Source organism: Triticum aestivum, chromosome 6A, assembly GCF_018294505.1.
Source record: "Triticum aestivum cultivar Chinese Spring chromosome 6A, IWGSC CS RefSeq v2.1, whole genome shotgun sequence".
Lineage (NCBI taxonomy): Eukaryota > Viridiplantae > Streptophyta > Magnoliopsida > Poales > Poaceae > Triticum > Triticum aestivum.
Window position 1 is genome coordinate 620,120,667 of NC_057809.1, and position 23,740 is coordinate 620,144,406.

Here is a 23,740-nt window from a genome sequence, read left to right on the forward strand (position 1 = left end):
CCGCATCGGGTCCTTCCCCTTTGCGGTCACTGAAGCGACAATAATAGTCCTCCGCATAGGCGGTGCTTGCCGTATCGCTGTCGTTGCAGGAGGATGAGATGAAGATCGCGAGACGACGGGAGGCATGGGCCTGCTCCTTCGTGAGTCGGTCCGCTTTTGAGTCGTCGCCCGCTCTTTCCACCGCAAGGCGCTCGAACTTCTCAATGGCGAGCTGGAGGTCCTTGGCGTTCCTGTGGCGAAGGCGCCTCGCCTCCGTCTCCGCCGTGGTTAGCCACCAACGAAGGACTTCATGCAGGAGATTCTCCTCCGGATCTTTCCGCACGGGCGCAGACAGGCACGACCTGCAGGAAAAAGTTGTCGCCGGCGCCCTCACCCTCGCCCACTGCCTCTTTGCGGCGTGCGGTGTGCTCATTCGATTTCCGTGTCCTCCGATGCAGGATTTGGTCCTGCGCGGGCACAAGCACCCACCGCTGTCCGGGAGGTGCAGCGGCCGAAGGGGTGGAAGAGGGTGGCGGATTTTCCTTGACGCGGAGCATGCCGATCGCGTCGCGGAGCGCAAGGAGCCCGATCATTTAGGGGTGGCTTGAGGCGTCCGGTTGTAGATGCTCCAACGACCTAAATCCTCATACCTTAATTTTCATTAAGTTGCTTATCACGAATTTCATGTTGTAGGGCTAGCTAACTGTTAGTGGGTAAGCATTTAGATGCTTGTCCACCGTTGATCTATCAAGTTGGTGCTGGGACGAATCCGAGCCGTTGGTTATCTGAATCCCGGACCCGGAGTGTGGTTGTCCAGACCAGAGTGTGCACTCTGCTCCGTCACGTCAGTCAGTGTGCTTCAGCTTCAGTAAGTAGTACTCACCCCTCCCCACACCCTCCCAAGAAAGAAGAGAGCAGATCCTCTCCGTTCCCGGCGACTCGGCGGCGACACCGCTGGAGAAGAAGACGTCCACGACAGCATCGGCATCGGCATCTCCGTCTCCTTCCCCACCCTACCCCTCCCCACACGTGAGGCTCGCTCTCCCTCCCCCCCCTGCGCCGAAACCCTAGATAGCTGGTTCTTGGTTGGATGAATCGCATCTTGGTTGGATGTTTTTTAAGTGGATTCTGCTGTAAGATGCACTCTGCTAACCTAGCATAGGGCTAGATTTAGAGTAGATTGAGTGGACTAATCGAGATTTCGACTCAGCTAGCGCTGCGATTTCGGGATACTCTGACCCTGTCAGTTTACAGCTGCTGCCCAAGTTTTACAAAATACAGTTTCGTCAGTTGTAGCCGTAAGCTGTTAGAATTCAGTTTCGTCAGACAATACAATACAGTTTTCTTCACTTCAGTTTGGAGCAGGGAATTGTTCACCTCACCCCCAACGATCCAGGAACACAGCACATAATGCATAAAACCATAAAGATTTTCTCCAAATTTATGTGCAGAAAGTTAATTTGAGCTTATGTATACTGCTAGCATCGAAATGTTCTGGATGTACATATGTGCCACAAAAAAGATAAAATAAAATGGAGAACCAAGTTTCTTGCTATTAGCTTATTCTGAACCTGAACACTACATGACAGTCCACCGAAATGTAATCCGATTAAACTGTCGTTTTAGTCTATATATATGAAGTTCCTTTGGTTGTCTATTTATCCGGAGAAGTATCGCGTGTTTATTTATCCATGATTCTTATTCCTGCCAGTACATAGCAAGTTTCTTTGATACATAGGCATATATGTCTCAACCGCAGAATATCAATATCATCTGTTTACCCATGGTTTCGATTAACAGGCCATTCGCCTCGTATTTCCTGGCCAGCTTAGTAGCTTACAGTATTTTTATTTTTTTTCCATTGCTTGCAGAGTTTGTCATCAGCAGCGCATCATGGAGAGGCCCAGCAAACTGCCTGCCGTCTCTCTCCTCGGAACCCCTACGTTTTCGGGACCCCAAGGTTGGGCTGACCTCCCAGATGGCTTGCTTCACTCCATCGTTGATCGGCTGGGCTCCTTCCGAGACCTTCTTGGCTTCGCCGCGACATGCCCCTCGTGGCAGGCTGCCTACTTGGCATACCCATCCAAATCTATATTCTGCACAAAATTCCCACCTCTCCTCATCCAGCCCCGTGTCCGTGCACAAGGTCCTCTTCTTCCTTGTACTGGCGGTTGCCATGAGCTAGTCACATGTAAGGTTATTGATCCAGCAAACCCAAACACGGCCCTTCGCTGCCGGATCCCTCAAAAAACGCTCGAGATGAAGTTGATAGGTTGTTCCTATGGTAATGTCATCTACTACTGCGACGGATGCTGTCGCATCGTCGATGTGTTCACTGGTGTGGAGGTCTCAACTCCACGTCTCCCATCCAGTGTTGTGCATTTCAAATTCTTCCTGAAGGGCATTCTAACAGCCCCCCTTGCATCACCCAACTCACATCTCCTTGTCAGTACCAGCTCATCCCTGTTAGATTTGCCTGTTGGAAGTGACTCTTGGTTTGAAGTCCAGCTTCCTCATATGTTCGAAATAGGCGAGATTGTGGAATTCAATTGCCAGTTCATTCTGTCGGATGGCCATGCGAGCTTCTACACTGTGCAGCTGGTCCCTCGGCTTGGTCTGCATGCGATTTTTTTTTCTTTTTTCGAAAAGGAGGAATACCCCCGGCCTCTGCATCTGGATGATGCATACGACCACTTTATTGATTATAACACAAGACCTTACAAAGTCGTACAACAGTAAGACGAAAGCCACCATCTTCGCAACCTCTGTCGCTACTCCTATCTATCTGATGAAGGGGCGCTGATGGTCTGGGCCTAATACCAAACAGACCTCGCAGCCAAACCTAACATCTGAGACCTGAGGTCCCAACCAGGACTCCTTCCGGGTATGGGCACCCACCAGTCCGGCGTGCTCTTCAACCAAGCTCCCTGCCGGGTATGAGGCCGCCGCAGCCACGTACCATCAATCCATCTTCAGAGCTGTACTGTTGCATGAACCGTGCCAGGCCTCTCTGCCATCGACGCCACCACGACGCCAGACAGCGCCACCATCCTGTGCTCGTCCATCATCACACGCCCACCGGTGATACCCCTATTGCTCCATGCCGCCGAGACTCGCCGTTGTCGACGTACCAGATGCCACGCCGCTCCTCCGACGCGAACACGAAAAACAGGAAACGCCCTAAAGATACAAGGGGCACTCTGCACAACATGAAAGCCGCCATCCAGCCGGCAGCCAAAGCCCCCACCTTCATGAGCCCACACCCGAATCCTAGCTCCCCAGGCAACGCCTCCAAGGAGGGGATGACAACCAAGTTCCATGACACGATTAAACTCGTGCGTGAGGAAGGGGAGGAGGTGTTTGGAAGGCTGGTGGTTTGTGGCGACATGCTTCTGATGGGCGATGGTGCTCGCAGTTTCTACCGCCTCGACATGTCAACCAAGCCTGCAACATGGATGACCGTGGAGAATCTGAACAATTGGGCACTCTTTACAGGAGGGGGACCGACGCTCTCTTGCAAGAGCCCGGAACTATGGGGAGGGAGGAGCAACGTCGGGTACTCTGCTTATAGTTCTCAACCTTGGTCTCTCTATGGGGTGTGTGGCGCGCCAGATCCCGTGCAGGATACACTGCCCATCAATGTCGATGTAGATCGTATGGTGCCAACTTGGCCGTGCTGGCTGTACCCAAGCATGTTCTACTCCGATGGCCGATGATCCGTGCCTGCCGCTGCCGACCAACTAACCGCCAGCTTCTTCTGGAGTTTGCCTTGGAGATGCAAGATTGATTGTTGCTGCATGGATAGGTTAATTTATGGCTTGAAACATTTGGTTAGTTTGTTGAATTTGGTTTCAGTCGCCCAGCTTTTACGAACCTGTGCTATGTATTTCATCAGTATTCTACTAAGTGTACTTGGTCATCTATGCTTCTTTTTTTCTGTGATTGAAGTGACATGTTCAGCGTCTCCCCTGTTTCGTCAACGCGGGAAAGCAAGAGAATGTTTCTGCATGCACTTGAGCTACGCTTGTTGTTCTTGTCGACGCTGTATATGTTTTCTATGCAGTACATATGGCCGATTTGGAGAAGATAGTTTACTCGGTTGCCCCCTTAATTTGAAAATACAAATCCCCATCTGATAGCTAACTGAAGGACTGGGCATTGCAGTTTGGTTTCTCGCCTCATCATGACAGTGAATTGAGCCACTAGCTGTTATCAGCGGATGCAGTTGAAACCTGACAATGATAACGACTGAATGTCTTTGGAACTTTCTTTTTTCAAGTTTTATTCATCTGGGGAGAAGTATGTATATGTTGCAGCATATATTAATGAAGGATGCCTGCATCATCAATCTTTTGCAGGTTAATTCGATATATTTGTTGCACTTTGCTTTCTTTTGTTTTAGTTCTTCATTTTTTTTAGAAAAGGAGGATGACCCCCGGCCTCTGCATCTGGGTGATGCATAGGGCCATTTTATTAACTAGATAATACCCCGCGCGTTGCTGCGGGAATTGGTTACAATATATTTTGATGAGATTTAATTTTTGTATACATGAATATTTGATTGGTAGAGAAGTAAAACTAAAAAATACATACAATTTATTTTACTATTTAATTGTTAAGATTACATGTGTACATGTTGAGAAAAATATATTACTGGAATAATCTATTTGGTTATATAGAATATGATGGTGCACCAAGCATTGATGTGGTACTCTTCGCTTGCATTAAGGGTCTTGTTTAAGAAAAAGGAATATAAGGCTAAATTGGCACTGACAATTCCAATAACAACAATGTGACATGGACAGAGTATATATCAACTTTTCTTGCACAGAGGGCCTACCAGGCAACATCAATCATAATAAGGTGAAGTCAGCACATCAATTATGTATGTTAACAAAATCGTGCATTTTTAATTTATCCCTGTAGTTCCCATGATTGTTAGAGATAATCGAAATTAAATGGTGATGTGACTGATTACAACTTTCCTGCTGCAAAGAACTCTATTATGTCATGGCTTCCTCTTGTGGTTCTACTGCAAATTCTTTCCTGTAGACTAAAAAAACGAAGTTGTATAGATGTAACTGAGGAGGGTGTTCTCATAATCTATACTTTAGCATAGAAATACTCCACTGGAAAAGCAAGGAATTAGCGTAAGGCCCTTGTATATGCACCAAACTTAATAATTAGGCTTGTTAGCTTACAAAATATGACAAAGGGTACAATTCTACATAAATATAGTTATCTGAGTACACGAAAAGTCTAACTGACAAAATGGAGATTGCAGGCCAAGATGAGTGAGAGGACTGCATTGGACATCGTTCGCCATGAGTCTAGTACTCACAACAAAACATTAATCGCTTCCTCCCATTAAATCCAAACTCTTTTATCCAGTACATGAGCAAATTGAATGGGTACGAAGCATGTGTCCATCGATTGGGAATTAATAAACACATCATTATTCTGAAGGAGTGAGAATCGCTGATAATTGAGGAGAGCGTACTCGTAGCCGACCGCTGATCTTTGGCAACCCCTTGGTAGGCAGCATGAGAACAGAACACATCAATACTATTCCTGAAAAAAGCATGAGAAAATTAGACATATACTATTAGCAATCAAACACATGTCCGGGACTCCCGGCAACATGTCCAAGACAACTGAAAGAAAATGAAAATAGCATTGTATAATATATGAAGAGCATGAGAACCTATACATAGGTAAGCATTGACATCCATATTCCCATGTAGTTAAAAATGACAATCACATGCAAGCAACTAACCAATAATCATAGAAGGTATTACTTTGACAATACTTTCAGTTAAGCGGCCGATTTTATTTGAAGCAACGGCATATAGGAGATCAGAATGGACTCTTTGCAGAATATTCATGAAAAGAACAGAGTAAATTCATGCAAACTGATAAAAGTATTTTCATGTGGCAATGATTCTGACCGCCAAGGGGGCAATACTGAATGCCTTTACTGAACCTAATTAATCTTCTGCTTCATCCATACTCTCCTCTTTAATTAAGAAACTGTTGGGAGATCGACAAATAATAGATACGAAGAGATCGACCAGTGGACTGCTCATAAAAGTATAGATCCAAACTTCTCTGAACAAAACCCAATGCACATGTATGTGCAAATGCAGCAAAGCAGATCGTTAAATCATAATATGTGATGGTTAATTGGTTACTAATTCAAGATCAAGTGCAATATGTCAATAATAAAATTATTGTCCTTTAGATTCCAAAATGAAAAAAAATTAGGGAAAGGGTCATGCATTACCCATTTAGCTTGCACATGGTAACATTGACCAACAATAGGAAGGAGTTCAGTTTGCACACTGCAATAAAATTCCACGTGCTTAAGGTGGCGCTAGCGGTATTGAGAAGACAGGAGAGACATGGGTAAGGAAAGTAGTTTGGTAGTACATGCGGACATATCTCAACTGCAAATAGGGCTTCTTCTTCCTCTCTCACCTCAAACCATGCCGACCGGCTGGCCGTGCTCCAGGCCGGAGGAAAAGGAGGAGGTACTGAGAGCTGTACCATGGGTGGCGGCAGCGGCAAGATTCTTTGTGACGCCACAACTATGCGGGATGGCGGGCATGTGAAGCCGAGGCAGACGGTTGATGGTGGTCATCCAAACGAACCCATGTGGGAGCTAACGAAGAACTATTGGCATGCAGCGGTTCCATCCAGGCACGATGCGGTGGCGCTGCATCCAACCCAATCTTGGCATGAAGGTCGCTCGCACCGGAGCTCGGTTTCGACAGCCGCAATTCTATAAGAAATATGTATGTGGGGAGATGAGATGCGTGAGGAAGTGAGAGATGATGCATCTGGGATCTTCTTCCAGTTATAAAAGGAATGCATCTTACGTTACAAATAGGAAAGGATGGATAGCTTCGAGGACAGGACTCCAAACGCATCAAGTAAAAACTGAATTCCAAGTAAATGACAAATCGTTTCAGTGACCAGAGTTGGCTGCGTACTAAAAAAATCTTGTGGAAACGATGTGTCGCTTGCTGACCTGGATCTTTACGTACTAATGAAAAACCGAGTCCTATGATTTGTTGATGGAATTGTGTGGGTGCCAGATGTTGGGTTAGTGATGATGTGGCTGCATATAAAATCAGTTTTTCTTAGATGGCATGGCTGCTGATGTGGATAGCTTGCATGTTGAGATAAATAAGGTAGCGGGGTGAACTTCTTAAGTATATAGGATTATTCTCGCAAGACCTTAGAAAGTCATACAACAGTAAGACTAAATCCGCCGTCTAAGCAACAAACTGTCGCTACACCTATCCAATTGATGAAGGGGCGTAGATAGCCTGGGCCTAATACCAAACAAACATCGCAGCCAAGCCTAACATCTAAGACCTGAGACCCTAACCTAGCCACTTGCCGGGTCTGGGGCACACATTGGTCCGGCGTGCTCTCAGAGGTCGCTGCCGCCAACTGTCACTGCTCCATCTTTAGAACTGTACTGATGCATCAACCTTGCTCCGTCTAGCTATCGTCGACGCCACCACGGCGCCCAACGACACCTCCTCCCCGCGCGCAAACAGCTGAGCACGTCGCGATCGCCACTGATACACCTCAACGCCATGCTGCCAAGTACCACCAGTCGACACAGTTTGAAGTCCTTGGAAGATCTGTTGTGCGTAGCACCTGCCGACCAGGCATGACAAAGCGTAGCACTTGTCGGTCAGGCATGACTTAACATCTCCACCGAAGCTCTGTGCAAGACGAAGCCGCTCCATCTCCTGCCTCTGACTTCCCGCGCTGCTCCACAAACGATGCTCCCAAGAGAGAAACGACACCGCAGTGCCGCCATCGTCCGATCTGAAAAACCAGATCCTAGGGTTTCCCCCAGAGCAACACGAGTGGGTCGACAGTAGTTGCAGAACGATGCCTTCATCAAGGTAACGGCGCAGAACGCCGCCATCGTCCACCATCGGCTCGGTTTTCACCGGCAACTATGTCTCCCCGACTCGCAGCCGGGACTAGATTACAGATCTTGAGATCCGATCATCCAGTCTCAGGTCGACCACCTCCGACGTAGGAGATGACCACCACCGCCATAGTCCTCGTGATGCGATGCAGACCCGGAGTGCTTTAGCGAGCCGTCGCCGAATCTGATGAGATGCAATAGTTTGAGGACGTAACGACAGCCGCCCGCCTAGACCCGAAGGTCCTAGATCGAGCCCGGGATGCGCCCCGGCCGCCGCTGCCGCCATCTCGTACTACTCCCGCCGGCTGTAGCCAAACCCCCCGCCGCGCCCCGGCCGCCGCTGCCCGCCATCCTCGTCGGGAGGGAGATCCAAATCAGGCCGCCGCCGCCTCAGATCTCGGGACGCCAGAGGAGGTCCGCCGCCGCCGCGTCACGGGGCCTTCGCCCAGCGACGTTGCCGGCGGCGGCGAAGGGAGGGGGATGCACGGGGAGTCAGGGGAGGTCGAGATGTGTCCGCCCTGTGTGGCCCGACGGCGGCCGCACGGGGTCGGGAGGAGGATAGCTCTTCTTCATGTTTCTCATTTCCTGTGGTGATTAATTTCCTCACTTCCTCATTGCGCAAACCAAACGTGTGGTTGGTTTTAATTTGCATAGGGATGGCGCTGATGGTATAGTACAGTTTTTTTTTCGCGGGAAGATGGTATGGTACAGTTTAATGTCTTGTACTCTGCAATTGCAAACTTGGACTTAAAAACGCCAGTTACAGTTTGTCCTTAACTCTTAGAGTAGAAATGTACGTCGCGGGCGGCGGCTTGCCGCCGCGCGCTGTTAATTCGAGCAAATAATATGTTCTTTCTGGGTGTTGCATATGTGTATGTTTGTGTGTTTATTCAAGCTATGTATAAATATAGAAATCATTGTGGTGATTTATTTGCAGTAACAGCATCTCGAACGGCAAACCACAATGGGGATACAATGGTGTCCCCTAATTCCCCCTACTTGTCTGTCTCCCTCTTTTTTCCTCTTAACTCAAACTTCATCAATTTGAAACAATCAATAACAATTCTATGATATAATACTTCCAAATAATTGGAAGATAACTTATGCATGACAACCCTTCGATTAATATAACAAGCGGTGGGATCCCTCCCCATTCTCGAACAAAATGTGCATGAAAAACAATTTAACATGTCAGCAATTCAACCAGTTCACAATCTATATTTAATTAGTAGAACAAATCAAACAAAGTTCACTATCTGCTTTAGGATCGTCTTGGATCCCATGTTAGCGTCCCATGGTGCTCCTCTTACTCCGTGATTGGGCACCTGTATTCCCGCCCAGTGTGCTATCACAAGAAGACTGACTGCTCCTCATCCGCCTCCTGATTGGAGCTTGAATCAGAGGCAGTGTTGCGACCATGACCGTGGTGATCTCGGCATGGCACTTGACCGGGACGGTGGAATGGTTCTCACCACAGGAATTCGGGCGGTGGCAATGTCAAATTCCAGGGGTGGTGGTGGTCAATCTAGCTCGACTTGGGCCGATTCCATGTGACATTGGCGGCCAGGGTTTGGGGTGGAGGGGGCCGATCTCACTTTTTATAGCTGGAGGGATGCTGCTCGAGCGGCACGTGATTGGTGATGGATCTATTTTATACGCATTTTTAAGCTCAATTGTTGCATATTATCTCCATATATCATGTCCCATTGAGCCAATTACTTTCACTATGCATGATTTCTGGTTTATGCACTTTTCATTATGAGCATTGCATAGTTTGTGGTTTTACTTAGTTTTCTTTGTTTTGTTGTGTCTACACGTGGTTTGGTGCAACCATGGACCAAGAACGGTTAAAAGGCCAAGGTTGGGATCAACACGGATGACTTCCAGGCACCAGACTAGGCATTTTGAAATGTCAAATATGACATTTTTCAAAGTGCTAAAATTGAAGATCCGAACACCATAGTTGTATAGGGGTCGTTCTTACAAATCCAACGAGTCCAAGAACGGCAAAATCAAAGTTCGTATGATGAAATGAAGACCAATTTACTAAAGGAGTCAAGAGCAAAAGAGGACACTCGGTACAACCACGCTCGATCGTACCGGCAGTTGTACCAGGCCAGAAAAGGTCAAAATGGCTCAAATCAGACGCGATTCTTCATGGATCTTGTCCATGTTTGTTCCCACGACTTCCATGGCCACCAAGAGAGGTATTGGGATTGGATTTGTCTCATCCAGAGCCCTTGGATGAAACTGGAGGAGCTAGATCAACGGAGGAGACTCGGGGCCTCCTATATTTACACCTTCAAGCCTAGCCGCAGGGAAGAACACTCATATCACCATCTCCATCTCCCGTGCCACTCCAAGAACAACTCCACCATAGAAGAAGGGCCAAGACAAGAATAAGGAAGAGGAGGCTCCGCCACCATGCCGCACCGGCCTTCGGGTTGGTGCCATCTCATTCGCTGTTGTCTTCACCGACGCCATCTCCACCAACACTGCCATGACTTTATCCTCCTCCGTCTCGGTGTAGGCTTGTATTTTATTCCTCTCCTCTATGTTCGTCTGTTTCCATACCCTAGGGTATGTTGTCTATTGCAGGAGGGCCAACAAAAGTGGATGGTGCACTTGGAGATCCGAGATGGAAGAAAGCAGTGGATGAATAATATTCTGCACTTGTGAGAAACAAAACTTGGAATGTTGTGCCTGATGAAAGAGGTAAAAACATCATTGACTGCAAATGGGTATATGATACATCTCCAACGTATCTATAATTTTTGATTGTTCCATGCTATTATATTATCAACCTTGGATGTTTTATATGCATTTATATGCTATTTTATATGATTTTTGGGACTAACCTATTAACCCAGAGCCTAGTGCCAGTTTCTGTTTTTCCCTTGTTTCAGTGTTTCACAGAAAAGGAATATCAAACGGAGTCCAAACGGAATGAAACCTTCGGAAACGTTATTTTTGGAAAGAAAGCAATACGGGAGACTTGGAGTGCACGTCAGGGGATCAACGAGGAAGCCACGAGGCAGAGGGGCGCGCCCTCCACCCTCGTGGCCCCTCGTGGCTCCCTGATGTATTTCTTCCGCCTGTATATATCCATATACCCTAAAACTATCAAGGAGCACAATAGATCGGGAGTTCCGCCGCCAGAAGCCTTCGTAGCCACCGAAAACCAATCTAGACCCGTTCCGGCACCCTACCGGAGGGGGAATCCTTCTTCGGTGGCCATCTTCATCATCTCGGTGCTCTTCATGACGAGGAGGGAGCAGTTCTCCCTCGGGGCTGAGGGTATGTACCAGTAGCTATGTGTTTGATCTCTCTCTCTCTCGTGTTCTTGATTTGGCACGATCTTGATGTATCGCGAGCTTTGCTATTATATTTGGATCATATGATGTTTTCTCCCCCTCTACTCTCTTGTAATGGATAGAGTTTCCCCTTTGAAATTATATTATCGGATTGAGTCTTTAAAAATTTGAGAACACTTGATGTATGTCTTGCCATGCGTATCTGTGGTGACAATGGGATATCACGTGATTCACTTGATGTATGTTTTGGTGATCAACTTGCGGGTTTCGCCCATGAACCTATGCATAGGGGTTGGCACATGTTTTCGTCGTGATTCTCCGGTAGAAACTTTGGGGCACTCTTTGAGGTTCTATGTGTTGGTTGAATAGATGAATCTAAGATTGTGTGATGCATATCGTATAATCATACCCACGGATACTTGAGGTGACATTGGAGTATCTAGGTGACATTAGGGTTTTGGTTGATTTGTATCTTAAGGTGTTATTCTAGTACGAACTCTAAGGATGTTTGTGACACTTATAGGAATAGCCCAACGGATTGATTGGAAAGAATAACTTTGAGGTGATTTCGTACCCTACCATAATTTCTTCGTTTGTTCTCCGCTATTAGTGACTTTGGAGTGACTCTTTGTTGCATGTTGAGAGATAATTATATGATCCAATTATGTTATTATTGTTGAGAGAACTTGCACTAGTGAAAATATGAACCCTAGGCCTTGTTTCAACACATTGCAATACCGTTTATGCTCACTTTTATCATTAGTTACCTTGCTGTTTTTATATTTTCAGATTACAAAAACTATTATCTACTATCCATATTGCACTTGTATCACCATCTCTTCGCCGAACTAGTGCATGTATACAATTTACCATTGTATTGGGTGTGTTGGGGACACAGGAGACTCTTTGTTATTTGGTTGCAGGGTTGCTCGAGAGAGACCATCTTCATCCTACGCCTCATACGGATTGATAAATCTTAGGTCATCCACTTGAGGGAAATTTGCTACTGTCCTACAAACCTCTGCACTTGAAGGCCCAACAACGTCTACAAGAAGAAGGTTGTGTAGTAGACATCAGTATATAGAATCTAGAAGAAAGCAGATGGTTCTATTGACAGGTATAAAGCTCGTCTAGTTGCAAAAGGTTTTAAACAACAGACTATGAAGATACTTTAGTCATGTTGTAAAAGCTGCAACCATAAGACTTATGCTAGCTATTGTTATATACAGAGGATGGAGTTTGAGACATCTAGATATGCAAAACATGTTTTTGCGTGGTGTTCTAGAAGAGGAGGTTTACATGACGCAACCACCAGGACATGAGGTCAAGAAAACATCCATTACATGTGCAAGCTTGACAAAGCTCTTTATGGCCTGAAACAAGCACCTAGAGCATGGTACTCCAGGTTGAGCTCCCAGTTAAAATATATTGGTTTTATTGCATCCAAAGTTGACACTTCATTGTTCATTTATAACAAAGCAAATATTGTTATCTTTGTGCTTATATATGTTGATGCCATCATAGTTGCAAGCTCTTCACAAACTGCTACTGATGCTCTTCTGAATGATTTGAGTCCTATATTTGCATTGAAGGATCTTGGAAATTAGCACTTCTTCCTAGGTATTGACGTTAAAATTCAAGATGGAATAGTACTAAGCCAAGAGAAATATGTTACTAAACTTCTAGCTTGCATGGGGATGAAGGATTGTAATTAAGCCTTCAACCACACCTTTAAGAAAAAAATCAGCATATGAAGGAGAACTACTTAAGGAAGAAGAAAGTACAAAATATAGAAGCGTCATTGAAGCCTTACAGTACTTGACTCTCAAACGGCTTGATATATAATTTGTTGTTAATAAGGTTTGTCAATATCTGCATGCACCTACGACTACACACTGGACAACTGTCAATAGAATTGTATACTATGTGAAACATACTATGAATTTGGGACTTCAAATCAGACGCTCGAATTCCACACTTGTGAGTGTCTTCTCTGATCTGATTGGATAGGTTACAGTGATGGCAAAAAGTCTACTGGAGATTTTGCAATATTTGTTTTTGGCTCTAACCTTATTTCTTGGAGTGCTAGGAAACATGCAACAATATCAAGATCAAGTACAGAAGCTGAGTATAAATCTTTAGCTAATGCCGCTGCTGAAATTATTTGCTAGAATTGTTGCTTGAAGAATTGGGAATTAAGCAACATCGTATCTCGTGTGTATGGTGTGATAATTTGGGAGCCACATATTTGTTCGCTCATCTTTTCACTAAAAACATATGTTGAGTCGCAATTCTGGATATTTAGACAGTTCTCTTTGTTGCTTTTCGAGATTTTGTTGGAGCGGAAATTTGGTTTTTGACGCATTCAAACATCAATAATCAGCAGCACCAAAAAAGGTGAGAGGTATGAGTAAGAACATCTCTTCTACTGTACTTTTTTGGTGTCTTACAATGGTTTATTCTCTGAAATGGTTTCCTTTTGCAGGTGAAAAGAAGGTAAGATCATGCTTGACATGTGCCAGTGATGACCCTGGCTAGCTTGATATCTTGATGATGTTTCCAAGATACAACTTGGGTTGTTGTTGTCTGTCATAATTCAGTATCGATTAGTATTTCCTTCGTAGCTTGTAACTGTGTGGTTCTAACCTAAAATGAGCTCACTGATTCAACTATTTATTATAACTTCATCATCAAGAGCTATGGATATTTATTTTCTTCCTTGGTAGTTTCCATCAGTATTAAGATATTTGCAAGACCAGACCAGTGAATGGTGACTATCTCCACGCTCGATCTCTCTATTTGACATCGCATTACAATGATGGCATCAGAAGACCAGTCTTCTCTGGTGCCCGCGAGACGGACATGGTCTACATCGAGGAGTACTACAACGGCGAGCCAACGATGGTGCCGACGAGCAGCTGTTCGAGCAGGCGGTGATGAAGGTGAGTGTCAGCTCAATGGAAGGTGGTTACAATAATGAGAGTTGTCTGTAATACATTTTCCATGCCATTGGGTTGTACTCCCTCCGTTCTGAATTACTTGTCGCAGGTATGAATGTATCCAAATGTATTTTAGTTCTAAATACATCCATTTCTACGACGAGTAATTTGAAACGGAGGGAGTATCTCTGTAGGTCTTCTTTCCCGTGCTAAAATAGAAACATATGTGCTACACTACCTTTGAATCAATTGTAATGGGTGGTTGTCATTGTCTCTACAATCAGTTTTAAGTTGTGATCTGAACTTATCATTTCTCGGTTGCAACACATGCCTAACGTTCTCTATAAATGTGCACTAAGTAACCAGATGCTTGCTTTCCTAACACATATCAATCTGTGATGAACTTCAGCTTGTATAACTTGATCATTTCTGAAACTTATCCATATGACTTACTTATGCATATGAATAGCATTTATCTGCTAAGCCTTCTAGAAATGATCATGTACACAACATGAGCAAACAAGCCAGCTGAATAGGCAACAACAAATCAGGCACCCCACCATCACGCCTCAAGCGGCGCCACCCTAGTGGCCCCCAGCCACTAGTATTTCTCCTAAGTGTTTTTCCCCATGATGTCTAGAAAATCGGGGAAATAAACATCTTGCAAATTAAATCATGCGAAAATCTTGCTGATTTATTTATCAAGTCTATACCAAATTCTACATTCCGGAAATATTTTCATGGAATTGGTATGTGACGACTTTAGGACTTGCAAGTGTCGGGGGTTGAGATATCCTTGTCTAAAACATTACATTACGCTATTTCTAATTTGTGAGTTTATGTTTCAGGTTCTCATCAAAGATTTTATAAAGAACTTTTGGAGAAGAATCATTTTGAGATGATAGCACTACATGGACGACCGTGAGATGATTCTACATGGTCAAGTGTAAATCAGAAGAAGTGTTATGATTAATTACAAGCCTGTAATTAGGGGAAAATCTCCTCTTTCCCAAACGGCGACGTATCCTTTACTAGCGTCGCATCTCTCCAGATAGTATATAATGTAATTAGCAACTCCCGATCAATAGAAGTTTCCATTCGGTTCAAAACAGTCTCAACCACGTCCGTTCGGTCGTTAGCGTTGCGCAAAACTCAAAAAATATTCACATTTTCCATAAATGTTCGATAATTATTGTTGCAGTACAATACTACAGTATTACTCAACAAATTTGAAAGGTAGGGAGAAGTTGAAGCGCAGTTCGGTCATATAAGGGTGGAGATGATATTATGCAAAAGTCGGTACTCTGCTTGCTCACTCGACTTTGACTTGACTAAAAAGAACAGAGCATGCATGCATGCATGCAGTTTCGGTACCTCAAACCTGATTCGTGATCACAGTGGATTCTGAATTGCTGCATGCTGTTAAATGACAGCCAAGTCATATACTCCCTCCGTTCCGAATTACTTGTCGCAGGTATGGATATATCTAGATGTATTTTAGTTTTAGATATATCCATTTCTGCGACAAGTAATTTGGAACAGAGGGAGTATGTGCTTGTTTAGTTCGTCATCCGTGTCATTGAGTTCATTATCAGTTCGCGACTCAGAGTAGATTAGAATGGCAAAGCAAAAAAAGAAAAAGAAAAGAAGAGCCACCCTGCTCTCGGCAATTCAAATAAATTGCCAGGTTCCGCAAGATCCGAGCCGATCTGCCCAAGCATCCGCAGAGACCTACTATTGTGAGTGCACCACCACATACTACATCAATTGCATTAGCATACTAGTACAAAATCAATCATCGCGTAAATCTGCTCTACCTTACAAGTTAAATCCTCGTTTTGTTGCCAACGTCATCAGTTTACAAGATGTAGCTCAAGAAGAATCACTTCACTTGCTACAAAAGGAGTAAAACACACCTGGCACAAAATTAGCGACTCTTTGGAATCACTGCACCGGGGTTGCATTGCATTGCATTCGCATGGATGTACGCCTGATCCATGAATGTCAGCTATCCATCCAGAGTAACAGGCCGAGTCTGCCTGCATGTAAAACAAAAGAAGAAAAACCTTAATATGAACCTTTCTGTGCTAAATTGCCAGCTGAATGTTAAGGTTGTTGGTGGAATAACAATACAGCTTCACATAACTCCAGTGATGTTTGTTCATTATCCAAGAAACGCCAACACCGTACTGTGGATTGCTGCTAGAGTGCTAGCTGAATGTTAAGTTTGAAGGCCCATTTCTCAATTGAAGTTTTCTTAGTGATACAACCCAACAGAGGCGACAACTGTGGTTGCTGAAACAATAAAACTACTGAAAATGAAACGAACCGACTGCTCTGTTCTACCCGGCTATGCTCTAACAGAGTCTCCATTACAAGGTATGTAGCTCTACCTGTGTCATGTGCTTATGATCAAGAGAATTTTATTTAGGCTTCCTCTGTCTCATTGCATTGAAAAGTTTATAAGCAAGCGATAGTTAACAAAAAAGAGCTTGCAAGCTCGGTTTCATTATGTAGTTTGGAAATATCTCACATCCAAAACGTTCTACGCATAACAGCAACTATAAAGGTCAAAATAATCTCCTCCCTTATGAATAGGTAAAAGAGGCGATGAAGGGTTATAGGGCTATACAGGAGATGGCAAAAGAGGCGATTAAGGGTTTTAGCTCTAACTATACAAGACAACGCCTATAATACTTTTTAACTTTAAATGGTTTTCTCTTCAGAACCATGGTATTATATTTCCTTTTTGCAGTCAGCCCTACTATTCAAATTCACACAGAACATTTATAATATCTCATAGAAAAATGTTGAATCACATAAACATGGGATCCAGTAATTGAACTTGAATTCAAGTTACCTGCAACACTCAGTCCTCATCTGCTAACATGTCTGAAAAGCAAGGCACGTACGGACGAAACCAGTCAAAATGGCCTGATCCGAGAACGAAAAGACAGCGTGCTTTGCCACGATCAATATTATATGACATCAGCCTGTTCTCCAAACCCATAGTAAAGAAGAAGGTATTGCAATCTGGGTGAAATGCAACAGGATGTTGACAGTCTGAACCGGGGAAACTATGGTTGAAGCTCCATGCACCATCTTCCAGAGTCCAGAATGATATTTTATTCTCATCTTCATCTTTGGCGACATACCACAAGCAGCCCTGAGACTGTCCAAGCAGGAAAAAAGTAGATCCCCCAGCATCGGGCAACTTAATCTCCTTCAACTCCTTTGCCTCCAAATCCATGGTCACGAGCACATACTCATAGGTAAGGAAATACAGCAGGCCATTGAAGTAGACGGTGCTACGTAGACAAATCCAGCGATTCAAGCTCATGTCCCGGATAATCCATCGACCAGTGCGGGACGAGTAGATCCTCACTTGGCCAGTTGAGCCGATCCCCTCCTGATACAAGAAGACGTGGAAATGAGAGGAGACGGCCGGGTCAAACACCAGACAGGAGGGGTAGGGAAAGAATTCATCATCGTCCCCAACCCCAAGGTCCGGCAAGGCTACCCATTTCTCAGTAGCGGGATTGCAGACGAAGTAATCATAGTGCCGCAGGGAAGAGGTACTCTTGTGGTGGCAGAGGAGGAGGAGGCCTTTGCAGCAGTCCAAGACGCTCATGTCAGCATGGTTGGGCAGGAACGGGAGCATGGGATTGACCAACGGCGGTTGGCAACCCGATAGATTACTGAAGTGTTGCTCGAAGATTGGGCAGAGGCGGTTGTTGTCCCAGCTCTCGCTAACGTAGAAGAAGCCGGCGAGGGTCTGCGGCAGCCTCTTGCGGTGGTTGCGGTCGGAGATTAGGTAGCGCCACGGCTTGGAGACACACTTGAAGTGGTACACGGCTTGTTGTATTTTGCTCTGTGAGGGGCAAAAGAAGCTAAACACTGAACACTGAACTGCAATCAAGATTTGGGCTGGCTGCTTGGCTGACCATGTAAAGTACACTGAAAAGAGAAGCAAACTGCGATGATAAACCCTAGTTAAACCCAACATACACACACATGGTTGGGGTTTGACTGACGCTGACAGATTAAAATTGCGAAAGCATCGTCAGATAATCTGAAACAACGCCACCGACTACCATTGATGGTGTTGTGAAAAAAATGTCCTTCAGTAGGGAAGGAATTGATGGCAGGATGAAACCCTTGCGACGAAGAAGGTGGGGTACAAGTGGGAGGAGCTGCGGCCACGGCGGCGACCTGGAAGAAGGAAGTCCCGGCGGTAGAAGCTGCAGGGGGGCAGATCCTGCCGACGACCCTGACGCCGCCATCCCCTCCGACCACCGCCGATGGCGCCGCCTCCGCCTCCATGGAGTGAGTGGAACGGATCAAGGGGAGAGCTGTGGGGGTGCAGCACGGCGGCGAAGCGTGCTGGAGGCGGCCGGGATTGGTTTGGTCGGCGGCGGTGGTGGAGAAAGGGGATCGGCTCGTGCTACCTTCCTCAGCCGGCTGAACCGAGTGGGCCAGTGGGCCGATGCCACAAACCTCTTAAGTATAATTATTAAATACTTAAAACAAATAGGAGTATTGATCAGTTAAGGATTATTAATTATTACAATCTAAAATAAATAATTAGTAGAGGTTATAAATTATATAATAGCCAATAATATTCTTAATATAATATTCTGGATTTTATAAAATTAATTCAAAGAATTTTAGAGCAATATTATAAATCTAATACATAATTCCAAGTATGGAATTAAATAACCAATAAAAAACCTATTAAAACTTTTTGTGAATCAAATTCAAAGGTTACCTGGGGAGAAAAGCAGTAGCAAATCGCTGTCGCAGAGGGAAGAATTTCTTATGGCCATGCAACACGCCACGAAGAGAAGGTGGCTGAAGAGGAGGTGAACCCTATTCACAACAAACTGAATAGGAGATTGCTTGACTTTCGATGGTAATTATGTTGCTAGAAATCTAGGATGTTATTTGTTTTTATCTTGTGGTTCATTTGTACAAGTTTATTATACTCAAATGCACATGGAGGACCTGGTTCTGTTGTTTGTTCTTTTTGCAGGGCACCCTCCATTCAGATTGCATACAAACAACAAAAGTGATAAAAGTGAACATAATTGCCCTTACAGTTTATATGCCTTCAAACGTTTTCATTTTGGCGAGTGCCTTCCTCTTACAGAACATCTCGTTCGGATGGGGTATGTGGGGATCGAACGTTCATGTTTTATAACAGTATGAAGACAGTAACCATAGGTGCTTGTCCGCCGTTGATCTGCTAGCTTGTGCTCGGATAAATCTGAGCCATTGGTTATCTGAACCCGGAAGTGTTTCGTTTTCAAAGCACACTCTGTTCCGTCGGTGTCTCAAGCTGGATTTAGTTTCAGTGCTGGCACCAGCCCGAAGAGGAGCCTGAGAGAGTGGATTCAGGCTGCAGCTGGGACTGATAGTGGGCGTCCCACCACATCCCACTTAATTCCAACGCACTGGGATCAAGTGGGAACCCACCTCTGAAATGTATCACACTTTGGTGGGTGATAGACAAACATACAGATGTGTACAGCGAGTGTATCCAATATGTAGACTGTAGCACCTCTTTTGCTCTGGTTCAGGCTACATGCAACCAAAAGGTAGCACCATTTTTGCTTCAGAAGTGAACATCACGCACTTCATTAATAAACACTACAAATGACTGAATTTTTTTGAGTACAAACATCGAGTACATCTAATAATGCAAAAAATTCCAATTAATTTATGCCAAGGAACAAAGAGTGCTATTGCAACTTTATGAGTAGTCAACATGTACTAGAGACTGCATGCTCTAAACATGGTCGACATGAGCCATTTCTTTCTTCCCGTTTCGAATATCTCGAAGATGTTGAATCCTCTGGCATGCATTTTGATCTTTATGTAGATTGTGAAGTCTCGTCTTCTCTGGCTCAACAAGTTTTCTTTTCCAGCTACGAGTTTCCTTGATTTTTATGCGGCATTGTGACTCTTTGTGTTCTGGGCATTCAAATTCCTTTGTGATAATCTCATGGGATTTGGACTCTCTGATGTTGCTCCAATAGCACTATTTGTAGAATTTGTTCTTTGTCTGCTCCTTCACAACGACCATCTCTTCTTTTGTCATATTCATGTTATGTTGTGGTTAATTATTTGATAACAAAATGAGTTGTGTTTATTTGATGCTGTGCTAGGACAGTTTCTACGAGATGCAACCATGGATATCACCATGATTCTGCTTGACGCCAGGGACCAGGACAGTGATGTATGGTGTGTAACAACAAACCTCCTTGTAGCTGTAGCTTTCCTCTAGTGGTGAGTAAAAATAAAGTTGTGCCGAGAACATGAGATTCTTCATTTTTTGCATTCAACAATATAATTTCGACACTCATGAATAGCAAGCAACTATCTTAGCAGCACCTATCTATTTTTGAGATTGTTGTATTTGTGTTTTTTTACTGGGTACACTATACAATATCATTCTTGTGTTACAAAGTTCATTTGTGAAAGCTGGGCTATTTTTTCTATAAGACATGCAAGTTTTATGCTTGTAGAAGTTGCTGGTTACAAATGCAGTCAATTATATTGTTGGTTCATTTGGTTTGGTTTGGTCTGGTTTGATTTGGATCATGATCAGAACTCCGCTGACTTCACGTACTGAATATTTGTGCTAGTATCAGTTACTCCCTCCGTTCCTAAATATTTGACTTCACGTACTGATGGAGTCTCATTTCTGAAAATACAATTTGAATGACATGTCCTTCTGTATGAGTTTCATTTGTATTTTGCAAGAAACACTTTCTATTTTGTAACATGTGAAGTATTTGATCAACATTTCAGCATGCGTTGCTCGTGCACGCTTACTAGTATATATAGTTCGCTTCACTTCACAGCATTTGTTCTTTATGCCCTGAACACAACAGAGCCATCTAACTAGTATAGGTAGTGGTAAATTGTAAACTACTCCCTTCGTAAAGAAATATAAGAGCGTTACATCTAAAGTTATTTGTGGGTGAAGTCCAGCAAAAGTCAAAAATTAAAAAAAATGGGGGGTGGGGTGAAGCCAAGCAGGCCACCTATATGAGGATAAAGTCCATCAAAAGTCAATAATGTTCAATGGTGTCCCTGCCAGCACTTGTGCGTGTTGGAAGGATATTGCTGACTAGTAAGAGATATGCATGAATCCTCCCAGAAGCTAGCTAGTAGTGTCACCATCACCAGCTAGGGACGAACAGCCTTTGTTGAAAAGAAAAAGAAGAAAACAACATATTTGACCTTCCCGAAATGACACCCTCCCTTACTAGTTTTGTTGAATCGGTGCACACGGCCATAAAACATACGACCGAGTCCACCACCTCCCAAGTCCCAACGCGTGAGCGTGTCTACAGACTCTTGTCTCAAAGGGTGCCAAGCTTCCACGTTCTGCTTCAGCTCTACCCGCGCCATGGAAGCTCCGCCGCCTCTTCTCCTACCATTCCTGCTGCTCCTCCTCCTAGCCTCCAACATGGCCACCGCGGCCGGGGACGGCTGCAGCGCGGGCTGCGACCTCGTGCTGGGCTCCTACTACGTCACGAAGAACACGAACATCACCTACATCGCTTCGCTCTTCGGCTTCACCGACTACCGACTGCTCGCCAAGTATAACCCCGGGCTCCCCAATCTAGACGACGTCGCCGCCGCCGGGTACCGCGTCGACGTCCCCTTCCCCTGCGAGTGCCTCGCGCGGCCCTCCGACCCGGCCTCCACCTACCTCGCCGCCTCCATCCCCTACAAAGTCGTCACGGGAGAAACCTACGCCAGCATCGCCAGCAACTACATCAACCTCACCACCGCCGACTGGCTGCAGGCCACCAATACCTACCCGCCCAACAGCATCCCCGACGGCGCCACCATCCAGGTCACCGTCAACTGCTCCTGCGGCGACGCCGGGATCTCCACGGATTACGGGCTCTTCCGCACATTCCCGCTAAGGGACTGGGAGACGCTCGCCTCCGTCGCCGCAACTCGTGACCTCTCGTCGCCGGAGCAGATGGACATAGTCCGGAGGTATAATCCCGGCATGGATGGTGCCACCGGGAGCGGCATCGTGTATATCCCTGCCAAAGGTACGCGAGGCTTCGATCGTAGCTCCTCTCTCTATGGTGCATCTCACACGTTTCTTCCTTTATGTGCCATTTGTTGCCACATAGTATTGATTGATATTGATCTACGTTGCTGTGGGTTGCGCCATGCCATTTCTGCATGCATATATCGTATTAACTTGGATAAAAATGCCTAAATATTGTTGGAATAGTTATATGTGCTGCAAAATGTTTTAAATAGCGGGCTATGGCATATAGCGGCAACCCTCTATAGCTGGGCTATAGCGAGGCTATAGCAGCAAATTATACATGAAATCATTTAGTGGCAAAATGCTCAAACAGCTATAGCGGAGCTATAGGCTATAGCCGGCTATTTAAAACTATGCAAGTATATTCAAACTACTTGAACCTTTTAATGTTCCGAACATTCCATCATCGAACTTCATATGTGTGTGTGTCTATATATATATATAGGCACCCTGGCCCATGGTGCATGACATACCTATCCATGCATGATCACTAGTAGAAAAAGGGCCTTTAGTCTCGGTTCATAAGGGTCCCGGTTCTTACTGGAACCGGAACTAAAGGCCCTCCACGTGGCCGCTGCCTGGAGATCCACCTTTAGTCCCGGCTGGTAACACCAACCGGTACTAAAGGAAATTTTATGATTTTTTTGAAACTTTTTTTAGAAATTTTTTTGAATTTCAAATTTCTGAATTATTTTAACCTCTAATCTCTAATCACCCCTCATCACTGCTCAATAACCTTTAATCTCTAATCACCCCTCATCATTCCAAATCATCTAACTTCCCGAACGGTCACCCATCCTCTCACTACTCCAGCCTGAGCATGCTTAACTTTCGAGTTTTATTCTCCCTCGTTTCCAAGTATGCACTCGTTGTTTTCCTGACAATAGTAAGATGTCAATCCTATTAACCCTCAGGAATTTAGCTTGAGCATGAAGTCACACATTTCACTGTTTGAGTTTGAAACTATTGTTCTAAAAATCAATAATTATTTAGTAACACTAATATTTCTTGAATAAGTAGTTTGGCCACAGTTTGACCCTAGTTTGACCACAGTTTGACCACAGTTTGACCAGATTTGACCAAAATTCAAAAAACTGAAATAATTATTTAGTAACACTAATATTTCTTGAATAAGTAATTTGACCATAGTTGACCAAAATTCAAAAAAACTGAAATAATTATTTAGTAACACTAATATTCTTGAATAATTATTTAGTAACACTAATACTTCTTGAATAAGTAGTTTGACCAGATTTAACAAAAAATAAAAAAAACTGAAATTTGAGCATAACTTTTTTTCCTTTTAGAATTTGAGGATTCTAAAAATTTGCAAACAGGCCGTAGAATTCCCTACATTTTTTGCAAAACATGTCCAAATTTAAGTTTTTAAATTTTCCTAACTAGTAGATGTAGTAATATAACTACCTCTCGAAGGATTTTATTTTTTGAAGTTTTTATCATTTTCTTTGAA

At 44.4% G+C, this 23,740-nt stretch overlaps 3 protein-coding genes and 1 pseudogene across 3 annotated transcripts; 3 read left to right on the top strand and 1 right to left on the bottom strand.

Moving 5' to 3' along the window:
• Positions 1 to 829: 829 nt before the first annotated feature.
• On the top strand, positions 830 to 2,829 carry LOC123129203 (uncharacterized). Its single transcript, XM_044549446.1, has 2 exons — positions 830 to 1,008; positions 1,851 to 2,829. The coding sequence occupies exon 2, from the start codon at positions 1,873 to 1,875 to the stop codon at positions 2,716 to 2,718; it is 846 nt and encodes a 281-aa protein (XP_044405381.1). The 5' UTR covers positions 830 to 1,008; positions 1,851 to 1,872; the 3' UTR covers positions 2,719 to 2,829.
• A 192-nt stretch (positions 2,830 to 3,021) lies between these two features.
• Positions 3,022 to 4,524, top strand: LOC123129204 (uncharacterized; the record flags this gene model as incomplete). The annotated part of the gene is given in 1 exon segment (XM_044549447.1): positions 3,022 to 4,524. A coding segment is annotated over 1 exon segment (674 nt), but the record flags the coding sequence as incomplete, so codon positions are not given.
• Positions 4,525 to 15,958: 11,434 nt separating this feature from the next.
• Positions 15,959 to 18,661, bottom strand: LOC123131473 (uncharacterized). The gene is made up of 2 exons (XM_044551144.1): positions 17,047 to 18,661; positions 15,959 to 16,225 (listed from the first exon to the last, which is right to left on the bottom strand). Exon 1 carries the CDS (start codon positions 18,190 to 18,192, stop codon positions 17,056 to 17,058), a length of 1,137 nt encoding a protein of 378 aa, XP_044407079.1. The 5' UTR covers positions 18,193 to 18,661; the 3' UTR covers positions 15,959 to 16,225; positions 17,047 to 17,055.
• Positions 18,662 to 21,537: 2,876 nt separating this feature from the next.
• The window catches only part of LOC123131474 (chitin elicitor receptor kinase 1-like), a 7,410-nt pseudogene continuing 5,207 nt past the window's right edge, over positions 21,538 to 23,740 (top strand).